Below are 16,342 nucleotides of genomic sequence, written 5' to 3' on the forward strand. Positions count from 1 at the left end.
CTTCCCTCCACATATCCCCTCTTCAGTTTATCAGGCCAGCTGGCCAGGTGGATTCAGACACATTCATTATGCACCCAGAGTTTCCATGTTGTTTGAGAGTATGTGAAAATCTCACAGCAGGTTTCTCATGGTCAGAGAATATGAAAGAAAAATGAAAGTGAATGAGGCAGTACATCTTAGCTTTTTGCAGAAACAGTGTTTAACAGATTATTAATGTAGGGATATATAAGAGAGGAAGAAAATTATATTATGCAAACACAATGTAATTGAACAGTGACTTATGAATAAAAACAATAGACATTGACATTTAGCTTCTCTGACAAGCATTTTTCCAAATCTTTAAGGATTTCTCGGTGTGTGGTGGACAGCCACACTTCTTCCTGACATTCGGAGGATGTTATTATTTACGAGGTGCACTTGAATGCAGCACCGCACACACACATACACACACATACACACGGCGCCGCAGCCACTGCCACGTCAAACGTGACGTAGCAGGAGGTGTAGTCCGGGTGGGAAGCGTCTCAACCAGTACAAGAAATCTCACAACGACCGGCTTTAATGGTCTTAAACCCGAGAGAGGCACTTGTTACAGGTAAGAGTTTAATATTTCATTCATATTATGTGTTATGTTGTCACCGAGGTAACGGGCTCCTCCACAGTCCAGCCGGATAGCTGCTGCTAGTACCTGCTGGGCTCTGGAGCTGCTGTCACTCGTGTGCTGCTCCCGCTGAAGACAGCGGCTAAACACAAGTGATTAATGCATATAGCTTGTATAGCAAACGCGCTTATTGTGAATAACGGAGCTTAGGAACGGTGGACTTTTCATTTTATTACACCAAAACCGAGGTTCTCTCTGCTACGAGTTCAGTGAGGCATAACGTTACCTGCTGTGTTTTGGTGAGAGTTGCCTTGACACAGCCTCCTGGAAACATAAAGTTTGAAAGCATTATGAGGACAGTAAAAAAACGTTAGACCACGATTATGTCTAACAGCTATCAGTTTAAAGCAGATGTATTGTTGGTGTATGTTGCTGTAGCCCTCAGCATCTCTTTCAGCAGTGGTACGATGATTTCCTGGTACAGCAGGCTGCTCATCTTGGGTGTAGAGTAATAAACATTCCAGTAATTAAAAGCTTTACCTTTAGTTTCAGTGCTTAGAAGATGTATATTTCCTGCTCCTTTACTGGTTGTGCTAGTTTTTCTGGCTGTGACAGCTAAGATTGTGGAAATACTTATGTCTTGAGTACAATTTTCACCAGAATAGCCCTACCCACCCAACACATTTTTGACCAGCCACCAACCAAATCAGAATGTTATTTCCCTACATTATGGCAGGTATGTAACTCTGCTAGGGAACACTACAGTCCTTTCATTATGACTTTTTTTTTTGCTTAAACACAATCAAATACAGTCTAAAATTATCACAATTAGCCATAATAACCCAGGATTTGTAATATGTGTGTAACTGTAGAATGCAACTCCTCTTCATGACCTTATAATTTTCACATGTCCCGAAATATGGACTGAGGTCATGAGGACATGACAGCCCTGTTCTTCCCATTTCTTCATCTGTGTTTCAGTGTGGCAGAGTTAATCAAAGGCATCATGGACCCAAATGCTAGCGGACTAGTCCAGAGGTTGGCTGAAGCCGAGCAGTGTCACCTCCTGCGATTCTGGAATGAGCTGAGCCCTGCGGAGCAGGCCGACTTGACCCAAGACCTGCAGGGGATGGACTTTCAGGAGATGAACGGATTCTTCAAGAACGCAATGCAGACATCCAGCAACAAACACGAGAAGCTGGACAACCACATAGAGCCGTTGCCCCGGGAGGTGCTGGGGAGTGTGACGAGGGACAGGGAGAGTCTTAAAGACTGGGAGCTAACAGGTGAGCTCCCTCAAAATATTTTCTGCCCCCAGGAAGTCATACAGCTACTGCATTTGCTATAAGGAAACAAAGAGGATGTTTTTGGCAGTAAATGTAATAGTAATAATAATGCATTACATTTATGTAGCGCTTTATCATTGATACTCAAAGTACTTCAGAGTGAAGTGTGGAGACTCATCTCAACCACCGCCAAAGATGTTATCACAATGTCATATGTCATACAGCAGGAGAGAACGTGTTTAATTACTAGTTGTTAAGCAAGACTTTCTAGTTAATGCAGGAAGGAAGGGTCCTCTAGAGAGACTGAAGCCAAGCACTGAAGTCTTGTTGTTGAGCAACTTTCAAATACGAAGTGATGGCCCACAGGTGAGAGAGAGGAGAGATCTCTTAGTATCAGACTGGGAAGCCTAAAGGGGATTAAAACATCACATGGTACCTCAGGTGCTTTGATGTTGAGATGGGAGAGTGGGTGTCCTGATAATTTGTGTTGCTGGTACTTTAGGCCAACACAAGATTAGCTTTTCACATTGAGCAGCATCAGAATCGTGCTCTTTGCTTGCTGTGTGGTTGTCTAAACTCACAAAATATTCAAACTACGCCCAGTCTCCTGCGTATATTTGAAATATGAGTAAGTCAGCTTGCGTTGTTCGTTGTACTTTTGGCAATCACCCTAGCAGTGGGGGTCTGACCATTTAGCGAGTGTGTTGAGTTTTTTCCTGCGGGACGATGACAAAGGAGGCGGGCAGCAGAGAACATCTGGTTTTGATCTGGGCCTGATGTAACTAGAGTTGCTGCCTGACCCTCATTCATGAGGTCACTCTGCTCTGTCAGGACCAAATCAGGGCGTGTGTGTGTGTGTGTGGGTTTTGGAGAGTAGTCAAAGTCTAGCAGGCCCGCCCAGTCCACTGATATAAAACTTGTCTTTTGGCGCTCGTAATTAAAAAACATGTTGCACATCAAGTCACGTAGCAGCAGTCTATGTAAGATAAGCTGGAGCAGTCATAAAGCAGTGAACCATCATAAAGGTAATCAAAGACTCAGGCAAGTTATTGGATTTCGCTTCAGGGCTAATTTATTATGTCACATAGACAAAGTCCTGTAGAACTAGTCATAAAAATTCAAACTTTCATGCTCTCTGCCCTTTCAGGTCTGCGCTGCATCTCTCAGAGTAAAGTAGCTGTCCTGCTGCTGGCTGGGGGCCAGGGAACCAGACTGGGGGTCTCTTACCCCAAAGGCATGTATGACGTGGGCCTGCCGTCCCACAAAACCCTCTTTCAGATCCAGGGTGAACGCATACTGAAGCTGCAACAGCTGGCTGAGCAGCGGCACAAAATCAAGTGCTGTATTCCCTGGTAAGACCTCATGTGGTGTAGGAAGACATGACTGAGGCATTTAGTTAGGGTGCCTGTCAGTAGAATTGCTGCTTTATTTGAAAACAAAAAACAGATCTAAGCTACCACAAACTGTCTCTCTATTCGTAATGACAGCTGAAACCGCGATCAGCTGGATCAGATCACTTAACAGCATCAAAGGAAACTCACTCAAAGAAGTAGTCTTACTGGAAAAGGATTACTTCCCTGTCGAGAAGATCCATGTTAAATTTGAACGATAGAGATACCAGGAAGTCAGTGGAGTGCATAACATCTACCTAACACTGTAGTTAGGGATTAACAGTTACTGTAGATTATATAGCATAGAAATGGCGTAAACTGTCATACTTTATATTCCTTTGGCCGACATTGGCTTTGTTTTATGTTTTTTGTGAGTAGTCACTGAAGAAATGTTCAACAGCATTTAAAAAAACAAACAAAAAAAACATTTCTGTTTAATTGGAAGGGTTTTCCTAGGTGTGTGTCCCCTCTTGCCTCAGCTACCCATTTCACACCTGTCGTATAAATGATTTAAAATGGAGAGGAAAACAAGAAATGCATAAAGCAATGCTACGTTCCTTCTGTGTTGCCTTCAGGTACATCATGACCAGCGGCAGGACAATGGAGTCCACCAAGGACTTCTTCTCAAAAAATAACTATTTTGGCTTGGACAAGAACAACATCATCTTCTTTCAGCAGGGCATGCTGCCAGCCATGGACTACACTGGCAAGATCATCCTGGAGAACAAGGGGAAGGTCTCCATGGCCCCTGGTGAGCCCTCTCAGGATTTGTGCCTTTTGCCTCCCTTCACAGTGTTGCCAAGTGGAGTTTTGTGTGTTTCAAACGAGTGTGTCTGTGTTTGTGTTTCAGATGGTAACGGGGGTCTTTACAGAGCACTGGGGAACCAGGGCATCATGGATGACATGGAGAGGAGAGGGGTTGGCTTCATCCAGGTGTATTGCGTAGATAACATCCTGGTCAAAGTGGCAGACCCCGCCTTTGTTGGTTTCTGTGTGCAGAAGGGAGCAGACTGTGGAGCTAAGGTTGGTCACACCTCCTGCTCTTTCTGTCTGTTCCTGCCTCTTTTTTTTCTGATTCAGCATCTCGGCAGCACTTTTTAAGGATTTCTCAAGACGAATTATCATATAGTATAATTAGGTATGAATCACCAGAGGTTGTGGTCGGAAACTTTTTAATTTTAAAGAACTTAATGTTGTGGTTTCTTTTTCAAGAATCAGCCCATCGATAGTTTAACTATCACTTTTCTCGTCAGCTGGATGCTCCACAACTCACCACTGGGTGGTGATACAGGCCGCTTTGTCTCCTCCTGTAGTCTTCTTCAGCAATCAATTGAATTCAGCTTTCTAGGAAATTTGAGGCTTGAGCCCAGAATCTTCCTTCACTTTTCATCTTGGTCTCAGACAACATGAGTGTGATGTGGCCACTTTTCCCTAAAAATGGTCTTTGGACAGAGTGTACTTTACTCACTGGTAAATACACCATGTTCATGATTAATTATCTTTTTTTCTAGTTTGGCTAGTAGTTTTTATCAGTGCAGCCAACACACTGTACATGAAATCAGTAGTTGGGATGCACCTCACAGAACAGGTCCATCAGTTTGAGATAAGTTTAGAAAGAAGTTCCACTGGCAAAGGTAGTTTAGTCAGTTTTGTCCTTTCGGTTACACTGCCCTGCCTATATATTTAATTCATCAAGAAAGACACTACAAAACACACATTATATACAGTCTATTAAGGGACAACAATTCCCTTAAATCTTTTGGAGCCAGACAGAAATTTTAGACCATCAAAATGGTTTAACTGATGTACTGTACTGTACTGTAGTGATTAAACATATAGGTATTAGCCCCCTGCTGTTTGATTGGACCGCCCGTGCTGAGCGGTAGGGATCTGCGAGGGCATGACATGCATGTTTGAGTGGCATGCTCTCCCACCAAAGATCTGACGAGAACCTAAATGTGAGAGCAAATGGAGGAAAAAAATACAGTAATTATTGCAACAAAAAAAAACTGCACTGGGTGAAGCTGGAAGTGACTTTCTGGTTGTGCTGATTGGCCTGTTGCAGTGGATATCAGCTGGGTCTCCCACTCTAAAGTGGTCTGAGTAGTTGTTGGGAAGGTCAGCAACAATAGGCGATCTAAATAACAGTAAAAAGCAGGACGAGCCGGAGCTGGAAACTGATGCTTTTGACTGAGAACTTAAATGAGTGATGATAATGCATAAGCAGCAGGAGTTGTTCTCAAAGTCTAAATGCAGTATGTCGTTGCGGTCCAACATCTCCTGCTTGGGCAACAGGATATGATCTTAGATTTGTTCATAGATTTTTAACTAAGCGTTGCTGCCAGGTCCTCCTAATTTAATTTTGACAAAATGTTACCTGCCATGGCAACTTCGTCAAAACAGAGAGTCACGTTTTCATGACTAAGTTCATTTGATCAGTGTTTCATCCACTTGCTTTCACATGTAAATGAGGTCATGTTCGTTAGGTATCCAGAGTGTGAAGCTCTTGTTGTCCTCGGCATGTTATTTCTCTGCAGTACCACAATGAAATACTGTTTGTATTTGCCAGCTAACACAGAATAGGCTGAAATATTTAACTGTGTGGAACTTAAGATCGTCCTGACCCTGCTCCTGTTTGACATTATGAGTTGCGCGGTGGAGCAGAGATGGAAGGATCAGATCAGAGCAGAGTCCCACCCTCCCACCATAAATTACTAAGCTCCGCTGCAGTTCATGTGGCTTCACCACCGCCCCTAACCCCTCACTCCACCCTGTTCACCAACCCCCTCATCAGGACTCACTCTGTCATTAGCAACCAATGCATGGGGAGAGGGTTTTTTTCATTTAGTGCAGACTTTAACTTGATGGAATACACTTATTTGAATGTCAACCTTACCTAAACGTTTGGCCTTTTTTTACTCCTGTCTCTGCTATTTTGCCCACTTTTTTTCAAAGAGCAAAAATCCCATTTTTATAAATTTATTCACCAGCTATTATGTACTTCATCTCTGCCATTAATACAGAAGGTGTGATGAAAGGGGAACATCAGGGAATGTTTTTATGTTGTTTTGTTGTGTATTTTTTAATATAAAATACATGCTGTTTGACATCATTTCCAGGTGGTGGAGAAAACCAATCCGACAGAGGCGGTGGGTGTGGTCTGCAAGGTGGATGGGCGTTATCAGGTGGTGGAGTACAGCGAGATCACCCTGGCAACTGCTGAGAAGCGCAGCGCTGATGGCCGACTGATGTTCAATGCAGCTAACTTGGCCATTCACTTCTTTACCTTCTCCTTCCTCAGAGATGTAGTACAGTAAGACTAATGCACACTGAACAGATGCACACTTTCTTTAGGCTTTCAAGCTGAAAAAAATGTTTTTCAGCAGTTAGACTTCATTATAGTTAATGTGCAGCAATTTTATTTTCTTTTTTCTTTTCCGTTTATATATCAGGAAGTACGAGCCACAGCTGCAGCATCACGTGGCCCAGAAGAAGATCCCATATGTGGATTCAGAGGGTCAGCTAATCAAACCTGACAAACCAAATGGGATTAAAATGGAAAAGTTCGTCTTTGACATCTTCCAGTTCGCCAAGTGAGTTATAGAGCGTTTCTTTCCACAGAGGGCACAGAGTGTGTGACAGCGTCAGCAGACGGCTTCTCACCTCAAACTAAAAGGCCTTAAAGTCTACAATGAATATCTTATGCTCCCTTTGAGAGGTGGCTGGAGTGCGTATCTGGCAGGCCTTCAGGCCAGGGGTTTGACTGGTCCTTGATCTGTCCTTCCATGCATGAACCAACCCCTTTTTCCAGTCCCCATCCCCGTCTACCAGCCCCAGTCCTACCATTGCTCCAAAGTCTGGTCCAACAGACTGAGCCTGCCAAGCGCTCTGCAGGAGGATGGAGGTTTATGAGCTGTTCACTCGTTCCACCTCCTCCAGTGTTGCGTGACATCAGCTTTGAGTCACGCCGCTACTAATAGAACTATATATCTAATGAAAGGATTCCTGTAATAATTGACTGACGGAAAAACACTGCAGTCATGTCCAGCTTCCTTCGAGGTTTATTCGCTGTATTTCAAAGTAAAAAGGATGAGAAATAGCTTTTTGTGTCGCTGAGGAGATGGATTACAGTTGTGCCCGGGCTGGCAGACTGGCAGCTTTAGCAGAATCCAGATGGTCTGACTCACTTTGCAGCCAGATTTCCGACTTTTCTCTGTTCTTTCTCTGTACTGTTTGGTCAAGGTTCTCATAAAGTCTGATGCCGTATATTATGTACATCTTAGTCAAAAGGCATTGCAAATTTGGTTGCTATGCACCAGCCAACTGCTGATAATGCACATTTAATTTGCTTCCACCATGTAATGCATTATTTTTGACTCTTTATTTTGTGACAGAGCACTTGGCCTGATTAGTTTGGATAAAGCCTCCAGGAACAGCGCTGATGTGTGAGGTGATTTTGGCACAGTGGCCACACTCGATATTGTAGGATCACACGAAGCACCCTGGCCCTATAAGACTTTCCCCCGTACACACTCATTACAAAAAGAACAAACAACCTGAAATGACTGTGAAAGGATTTATGATCAGAATTTGATCTATTTGGAAATTCTGAATAAGTTTTTAGTTGTATGATCCCTGTATGCAACTTTGAGGAATGAATAAGATGCCATCTTGGAACATAGTATCCAGCTTTCTTCATGCAGCCACACTACAGCTCAATTAATTGTTTGTCCAAGGCTGTTGTTTCGTGAATACCTGGAAGATAACACAATGAATTCTTATTCTTAATTATCCATATATTTATGATAACCTGTTAATTGTGTGTATTTGGTGCCAGTTAGAGGTTTAACTATTTGTTAACTTTTTTTAGCCAGGGGGTATTTCACCAAGGACAGTGCTCTTATTTCAGGGACAGTGTGTTCACACCAAACTGGGCACCTGAAAGCTGCCCAGTTTGGCTGCCATTGGTGCAGTTAGGGATTAAATGTCTTGCTCAATGGTACCTCAGTGAAAGAAGAAAAACAGCCCTTTTTTAAGCTGTGCTGCATTTTTGAGATAACTAATGGGTTTTTAGGGGGTTTATTTAGGTTATGAAGTGGAAGGACTTTTTTACCTAAAAGGGAAAGAATATAAAATCTTTCAGTTTATATAAAAAAGAAAAAAATCAGCAAATTTGGGAGTTACTGGACAGTGACAAGATGCTGTACCATCTGACCGATTAAGACAGAGAGGGAGAGTCAGATACAGAGCAAGCTAGGGCAGCAGCAAACAATTTTTCTAGAATAATCTGTTCATTATTTTTTCAAATAATTAATATATTATAGAGCCCAAAGGTGACGTCTTCACAATGCTAGTTTTGTTTGACCATTAGAACAAAACTGAAACGTGCTTGAATTACAATGATACAAAACACATAAAAGCTGCAAATCCTCGCATTTGAGAAAGTGGAAGAGGAGAATGTTTAGCATTTACGCTGGATAATTGATGATAAACTGATTTATCAGAATTATTTTGGATTAATTTTCTGTATGTCGACTGATTGTTTCATCTTTAAAGCAAGGCTGGGTTATAGTATGACGGCTTGCCATACCAAGACTCTGTGCTGTTGTCTACATTATGGTATGTTTGCCTGTGTGCTGACACGCTGCTGTGTGTCCATCAGGACATTTGTTGTGTACGAGGTGCTGCGAGAGGACGAGTTCTCCCCGCTGAAGAATGCAGACAGTCAGGACGGAAAGGACACGCCCACCACAGCCAGACACGCCCTCATGTCCCTCCACCACCGCTGGGTGCTCAACGCTGGGGGCCACTTCATCGACGAGAATGGTAGACGTGTGCCTGCCATACCCAGGTAACCACAGCCAGCCCGCTAAAACACTGCATCGTGCATGTCATGTCACCTCACATGAAACACACACACACACACACACACACACACACACACACACACACACTCTCTGCCTTTCACTCTTGATCTCACTTGTGATCTCATGTTTGGCATGAACACAGACGGGTTCCTCGTGGTCATTCCCACCTTCCCAACACTCCCCACACTTTGTGTACAAATTACATGCATCTGTTATTTTCTTTGTGTTATAGACATCATATTCTTTTAGCCTCACACTCTCACTCCCCCCTCTCTCATGCTTGGTCTTGCTCCTGTGTGTCCCATGCAATGTTTCCAGAGACGGAGCAGCAGGCAGTGTCACAGATGATGGCAACAGAAAGTAATTATTATCCCCCTGCAGTACAGAGTGCATGGTGATGGGGTTTTGGCTTTCTTTCCCTCTTGCTCAGACGTGTTAGCACTATATAACATTACTTCTGACCCTTGACGTCCCCTTTCCTTCGTTGCCACTGAAAATTGGAACACAAGCCAGTCGGCAGCTATTTTTCTGTCAGTTGTGATGAAGGAAATGACAGCAAGGATCAGTTTAGACAAGCGAAAGCGCAGTCCTCTTAGCGTCCTGGTCAGATGATGTGCAGTCATAATGACCTGCTGACAGACCATTTTCCCCTCAGATGGTTGCTACTAATGCACATAATGTATTGCATGCTGGGTGATGGGCACCAGTTACACTTTCAGTGACAGTTCTGCAATAGATGATGAACCTGTTGATTTGTGTGTGAAACAACAAGGCCAGCCGCTCATTGCTTTGCCTTTGAGTTTAAATCCACCTGCTTGTTTTTATGAATTAAAACGAGCATGCGCTTTAATAACATTCATGGTGCCCGTGAATGTTATTCAGGCTCTTTTTAAAAGGGTGTGCTTTTTTTCCTCAATCATTCAGCTTTTCCTTCATTCACATGAAATAGCTGGGCAGCTGCTCAGAAAACACTTGAAGGACCTGATGTGTGATTGTTGTCTGTATCTAGAAAAAACAAGTTGAGTGGTGGCAACGTGGTGGAAAGTTCCTCCAGTTTTTCAGAAGCACTCGGAGGAGATAACGCCACATTACCTGCCATTCATCTGTTTTCTTCTAGAGGACGTCTGTCCTGGGTCAGACTAATTAACTGGTCCCGTTTGAGAATGATGAAGCTCTGATTCTCTGCCTTTGAACTCTAATCACAAGCTGCGGTAGAAGAACAGCTGTAGCGTGGATGGGCATCAGCTTCTCTCAACAACAGTCCCTCTGCCTTTTCATAAGAGAGTCACTCATTCTGTTTCATGTTTTTCTTCTCATCCTCACTGAATTTGTTCCTTTTCCAACGCAGCCTGAAGGATGGAACAGACCTGCCAATCAAATGTGAGATCTCCCCACTGGTGTCCTACGGGGGAGAGGTAAGGAGGCAAGGCACACTGTATTAAATGGAAACTCCAGATGTTACTCTGTCGCTTGAAATAAACAATCCGTACACCCACTAACAATGTCCCGATGGTGTCGTTTACTTCTATAAGGGTCTTGAAGAGTTGGTGAAAGGACGTGAGTTTCATCCAACCCTGATCATCGACGAGCATGGGGTCCACGAGCAGGTGAAGAACGGAGTTTAGACAATGAAGGCGAGAGATGGAGACAGAGGGACAACCCAAAGACAAACCTACCTTTTGTCTCTCAACGTTAGTGGGGAGAAACTGTGATGTCATTGTGTGCAATAACAGATGTTGTGTGCATGTGTTCATGAAAGAGCCTGTCTATCAAAAACTAAATGAACTGGTTTAGCAGCAAGTTTTCTTTGCTTTGTATGTTGATGTCATACTTGGTTCATATTTGAAGAAGAGAACTTGAACACAGCATGAGATGAAGGATAAAACCCCTGTCACACTGACTGAATGAAGCAGTCTTCTGGTGCATCTATTTATTTTCAAACTTATTTTTATATTTACTGATAGATGCTCTATGGGTGGGAATTGCTATCTACTCATTTTACCTGGTGATTTTTATACAACATTTGACAGATGAAATTATCAGAAAGATGTTTCTTACTAGCATGTAATCAAGGTATATGGGCTGTGGGGGGTATTTATAATATCTGCTGCTTTTCTGCTTGTAGTCATTGAAGATTAGATATCACTCAGCTTTAAGAGATGCTATGATTTCTATAATCTTTATTAAAGAAATGTCCTACTTGGAAAACCTAGTGAATGTATTGTCTTTGTGTGTGTGTGTGTATCTGCTGTGCAGTGTGTTGTTGCTGCATTTGTAGGCACAAACATTTGCCTTTAAAAAATAAGTATTAGGGAGTGTTCAGCAAACAATATGTGAATGTGTGAGTTTCACAGGCCTTGTGTCTGCAGGGTGTGTTTTTTGCATTATAGCTCCTTGTCTTGAATCAGAGTTTCCAGCACATGGTTTATGTTTAAGCTGGGCCGGAGCATGCATCGCTGCTGCAGCTACTCAGGAAATATTCTTTGTGGCTCCTTTTTGACTCATTTTCTTTCTTGCTCTCCAGCTTCATAACTGCATTATGATGTAAATAAACTCCAGTTTGCGATAACTGAAGCCACAGAAATAACTGCAGTATGGGTACTTCAGCAGAAAAACTCTGTGATGGTACCCTGGTCTTTGTACACATTTTATGTACTTTGAAAGATCTGATTAAATCTGAAAATGAACAGAGAGCTTCTGTTCAGTGTCTAATGAGTCAACATTCATGGTAGCAGCTCTGTGAAGCTGTACTTGAAGCTAACTGCTATCACTAGCATTGTACATACTCACTGTAACAATGCTAACATGCTTATGTTTAGTAGGTACAATTCTTACCATGTTCACCATCTTATTGTGAGCAGGCTAAAATTTGTCTATTAGCACTAAACACAAAGTGCAGCTTATGCAGGCATTTCTAACTTGATAATGGCACCAAAGTTATCACAAGTCATCCTGGGGGAAACAAGATATTTAACTCAGTCCACAAATGTCAGCCTCAGATGCGAGAGGAACAGTCAAGGGATCACAAGTCAAGAGGTTTCATCCTCTGGGGACCATGAATAGCTGTACAAAAATTCATAGCAATCCATTCAATAGGAGGGAACAATATTTCAGTCTGGACCAAAGTGGTGAACCAACAGACCAACAATGCCATTCCTAGAGGGCCAATGTGCCTAAAAATGTGTAAAAGTAGCTGAAGAAAATCTCCATAAAAGTAGACAATAAAACCCGTACATTCCAATGTATTCTTTCCAACCAAGTCACTGCACTGCAGGATAGCATGGCTTCCTCATCAAGAAACACTACAGGTCAAAAAAAGTCACAGCGTCTGAATGAAACCTTCACGTGTCAAAATAAACCGTTTAGTTACTTTGGTCCAATGGTTCACGGGCCACATCAGCACCAAAACACACACTTTATGACATCATTAGAGGAAAACCTCTCTCTGACACTTGACTCACACTTTTCATGGGTCTGGTTTGACTATCAAGGCTGTGACGAACTGCAGTGTTAGTGCCACTGAGTTTAATAAAAAAAAAGTTTCTTCTTGAGTATTTCAAGCACAAAGATCAGTATTTTATTTTATTTGATAAAGTGACGGTAAAATGAGTTCTGAGGACGGCAACACAAACATTACCTTGAATTACAGTTGCTCGAGCCTCTAGCTGTCAAAAGAAAGGCTCTTTTCAGGAGGAAGAAAGCTTTGTGATTGAGCATCGGATTCGGCCTTAATTGAAACCTTATGTGTGGCATGTGGAATTCTGGGACTTTGGCACGCTCCCAAGAATCCACAGAATGTGAAACTTTTTTTCTGCCTCCCTCTCTCTTTTTCTCCTCTCCCTCTCTTTTTTCCTATTTGCAGGGGTGTCTTACATCAGCCCAGTGAGCCCTGGTGAAGGAGGCTGACGGACAGAGAGTGAGCGAGCCAGAGAGAGAGAGAGAGAGAGAAGGGCTCAGATTGTAACATCCAGCCGTTTTTGCCTCACTGGAATAATCCAAAACCACCTCCGAACAAATGGTCTGAAAGGATAAGACGTCTTAGAAGTAAGTCATCCTTTACACTTTTCACCATAACACATCTCTGTTTCATATCATTGTTTGGACTGTCAAGTTAGGACTTCAAACTCTGACCACCTTTCTTGAAGCCTATGTGAAAGTGCCTTAAAGTTCCCTTGTAAGTATTCCATAGTGGGAGCATTGCATGTTTGAACTCCATGTACCTTCTGTGTGAAGTAGCTGCTGTTTGCACGGCAGACAAGAAGACTGGACAGCTGCAGATCCAGCTGTTTGAAACTGAAGCCATTACACACTGTTTTACTTTGCTGATGTTGGATGTGAACAAGGCTCATTCCTTCATTTAAACACCTTTTTGCTTCAAATGATGATCAGGCTTCTTTCTAAACCTCTTCAACCTTGAAACAATATTTTTTATTACATATAAAATTCGGCGCCTTCCTTAACAAGTTCAAATTACAATGACATTTCAGAGCTTTAATATATGGCTGTCTGGAGGCTGGAGTGTTTACTGCATCATACAAATGGCTCTCTATTGTGCAGATCGTCTCGGACTCAAAGTTTTTACAAGCGGCAAAAGAAGTGTAACAAATGTAAAAATTATGTGACTCTTGTCGGGGCGCCTTGCATGAAGCTCACCAACATATTTGTTTGCTTTATTGTGGCGGTAGTTAGGAGCATGTTCTGGAAAAGTTAAACAACTGACTCATTTATGGCCGCTTCGATTCTCTCAAAGTTTACTGTGGTCAGCTGATGAAATGTTGAATCCTCAAGTTACAGCTTTGAGAAAAATTTCCATCCCCCACAAGACACATCCTGCTTTTGTGTCATGGAGGTGGTGTGTATGATCCTCAGTATTATGTAGGTGTTACGTAGGTGGTATGTAGGTATCCTCCTGTGGTATTAGGGTGATAGATGTCCACACACAGGCCTCTTTTCTACCTCTCTGAAGTTGCTTGGTAACTCAACTCAACACTCATCTGAAGAGTTAAGAATATGAATGAGCTCACGGCTCATAACGGCAGACTCGCCAAAGGTGGCACTGATCAATGGAGTCATTGTTATGGAGAGGTCAAGGTGATCCTCTTAGGTCGCTCTTGGTGGCTGTGTGCGACCACAGTAAGTGGGCAGACTTTATGTCTGCACAAATGGTTGCTCTATGTTTATGTTAATGTTGTTGTTGGCTTTTCTAATAATGCAAATAATACCTGATGCTGTCCTCACTGCTTTCATAACATTAGTGAAACCTGTTTTCTTATTACTCAATTGATGACAAATTTCCTAGTTAATTGCATGTCATTTAGCACACACAAATCCCAAACATTGTTTCCAGCCTCTCCAGAATGATTATTTACTCCTTTTCTCAAGTCTACTTCATTGTAATCAAAATTAGCAGTTATTTAGTGTTTTTTTTAGACTAAATATTTAATGTATTAATAGAAAAAGATATAAAAGTATGTACTCATGAGCTGCTGGCTCATAAGGCAGGTTGTACAGCAAGAGTTTCAGAAAGGTTTACTGTTTATTTTTGTCCTGAGATATTAAGATAGAATATAACTTCAAATGTTCAGGCTACATGGAACTGCAAATATGTCTTTTACTACTGTGATTAACAGAGAAACTCTACCTTAAAAACCTCAAACACTGTTAAAACTCTTCTTTGAGTATGCTATACACTTCTGGGGAGATTTAGAATTTTGTCAACTGTGCACTGTTTGGACAAAAGCGCTGCAGATGTTAGATCAGCAAATTTTCTTCATCTACGATATTGTGTAAAATATTTCTATCTAGTCCAACACATCAATAGTAAAAATTTGTCATTCCTTTAGAAAGGTTCAATACTCATGTTCATATTTAAATATTCTGATTCCACAGGTTTAAAGCAGAATGCAGCACAGGGCCATGGTGTGTTTTGATTTTAATGAGGAATGTAACTTATTTTTACTTTGTTGCTCTTATTCTGCTACCAGTTTTCCCCTCTTCGCCCAAGTGCACGCTTCTTTCTCTGTGCAGCACCGAATCCTGGGGGACAAAGAAGTAATGGAAGTACACTTAGACAAGGCAAGTCGAGGAAAAAACAAGAAGTGCAATTACAAAACTTCACCACAAATTAAGTCCAGGAACGCACTGATCACCGCACACTGACTATTTATGACGGCATAAGAGAATAGGGGCGTGGATATTTCCTTCAAGGCTTTTTGTTGTGTGCTCTCAAGGCTGGATGAATAAATGGGAAAACCATCTTTATCAGAGTAAATAAGCTCTTTGTCAGTGTAGAATGGAGGAGTTATTGCTTATGATGGGGAAATATATGACATGCCTGTGGTGGATGTAGGTGGGGAGTGGATATTGTAGTCACATGTAATGTTTATTTTTTAGGACAGTTGGAAAAGAAAGAGAGAGAAAGTTCAAGGGGGATTTCATCTCACGCCATCACTCCATAATTTGATATTTGATGAAAATGTACACACATTTAAAGACTAAAACACACACAGGGGTGGATAGGATGAGAGAGAGAGTGTGTAGAGGAGCCACATCAGGAGTGTGCTATCATTGCATCTTTCTGACATGTCATTTCAATTAGCAATTCTTTCCTCCAGAGTTTGGAGGCTGACTGACATCCTCGTGTACAGACCCTAATCACACACCACAGCAAGGGCTGTAATTTCAACCCCACATTCAAAACACTGCACTGGAGGCACCCGGTGCTTACTAAGCTTAGCTCTAACTCGACGCAGACGCTGTTTGATTGGAAGTGTTTTCAAATCAATGATTCTGGCAAGAGAAAACCAGCTGTGCACTCGCTAGCTGAGGTGCATGCTGTAATTTGGTATAAATAGATGCATTTCAGGGAACATCATCCCTTAAATACTGCACTGTTGACTTTGTATCCCACACTCGCTTGAACTATGACCCTGTCTAAACCAGCACCCAAATCACCTACCATTTGAAGGGGGATTAGGTTACTCGTAGCCTAAAGCAGACTGCATTTGGCCCTCTTATTTCTGAGCTTGAATTACTTGTTTGTCTCTGACTTGAAAACTGCATACAAAACCAGAGGGGATTTAGCTGTAGTGACAAAAATGTCTCTCTTGGAAAAGAGATTGAATAAAAATAATTGTTAACATTTACATTGGGCTGCTACTTTGGGAAATGAATCACGAAAAACCAAAAAAACAGCAG

At 42.1% G+C, this 16,342-nt stretch overlaps 2 protein-coding genes across 4 annotated transcripts in view; both read left to right on the forward strand.

The window, feature by feature from the left end:
- Positions 1-425: 425 nt before the first annotated feature.
- uap1 (UDP-N-acetylglucosamine pyrophosphorylase 1) lies at positions 426-11,357 on the forward strand. Of its 2 annotated transcripts, XM_046050689.1 has the most exons (10): positions 428-595; positions 1,583-1,887; positions 3,035-3,239; positions 3,854-4,029; positions 4,129-4,301; positions 6,398-6,591; positions 6,731-6,871; positions 8,941-9,129; positions 10,494-10,560; positions 10,678-11,357. In XM_046050689.1, the coding sequence occupies exons 2-10, from the start codon at positions 1,608-1,610 to the stop codon at positions 10,768-10,770; spliced, it is 1,518 nt and encodes a 505-aa protein (XP_045906645.1). In that variant the 5' UTR covers positions 428-595; positions 1,583-1,607; the 3' UTR covers positions 10,771-11,357. The 2 variants fall into 2 exon arrangements, with proteins under 2 accessions (XP_045906646.1, XP_045906645.1); XM_046050690.1 differs by lacking the exons at positions 10,494-10,560; positions 10,678-11,357 and adding an exon at positions 9,464-9,524 and having other exon boundaries at positions 426-595.
- A 1,656-nt stretch (positions 11,358-13,013) lies between these two features.
- The window catches only part of ddr2a (discoidin domain receptor tyrosine kinase 2a), a 29,917-nt gene continuing 26,588 nt past the window's right edge, over positions 13,014-16,342 (forward strand). For both annotated transcript variants that reach the window (XM_046048658.1, XM_046048659.1), the window contains exon 1: positions 13,014-13,189. The gene's annotated coding sequence lies outside the window, so the exon portion shown is untranslated. The remainder of the gene's footprint in view (positions 13,190-16,342) is intronic.

This window comes from Micropterus dolomieu, linkage group LG05 (assembly GCF_021292245.1).
Source record: "Micropterus dolomieu isolate WLL.071019.BEF.003 ecotype Adirondacks linkage group LG05, ASM2129224v1, whole genome shotgun sequence".
Lineage (NCBI taxonomy): Eukaryota > Metazoa > Chordata > Actinopteri > Centrarchiformes > Centrarchidae > Micropterus > Micropterus dolomieu.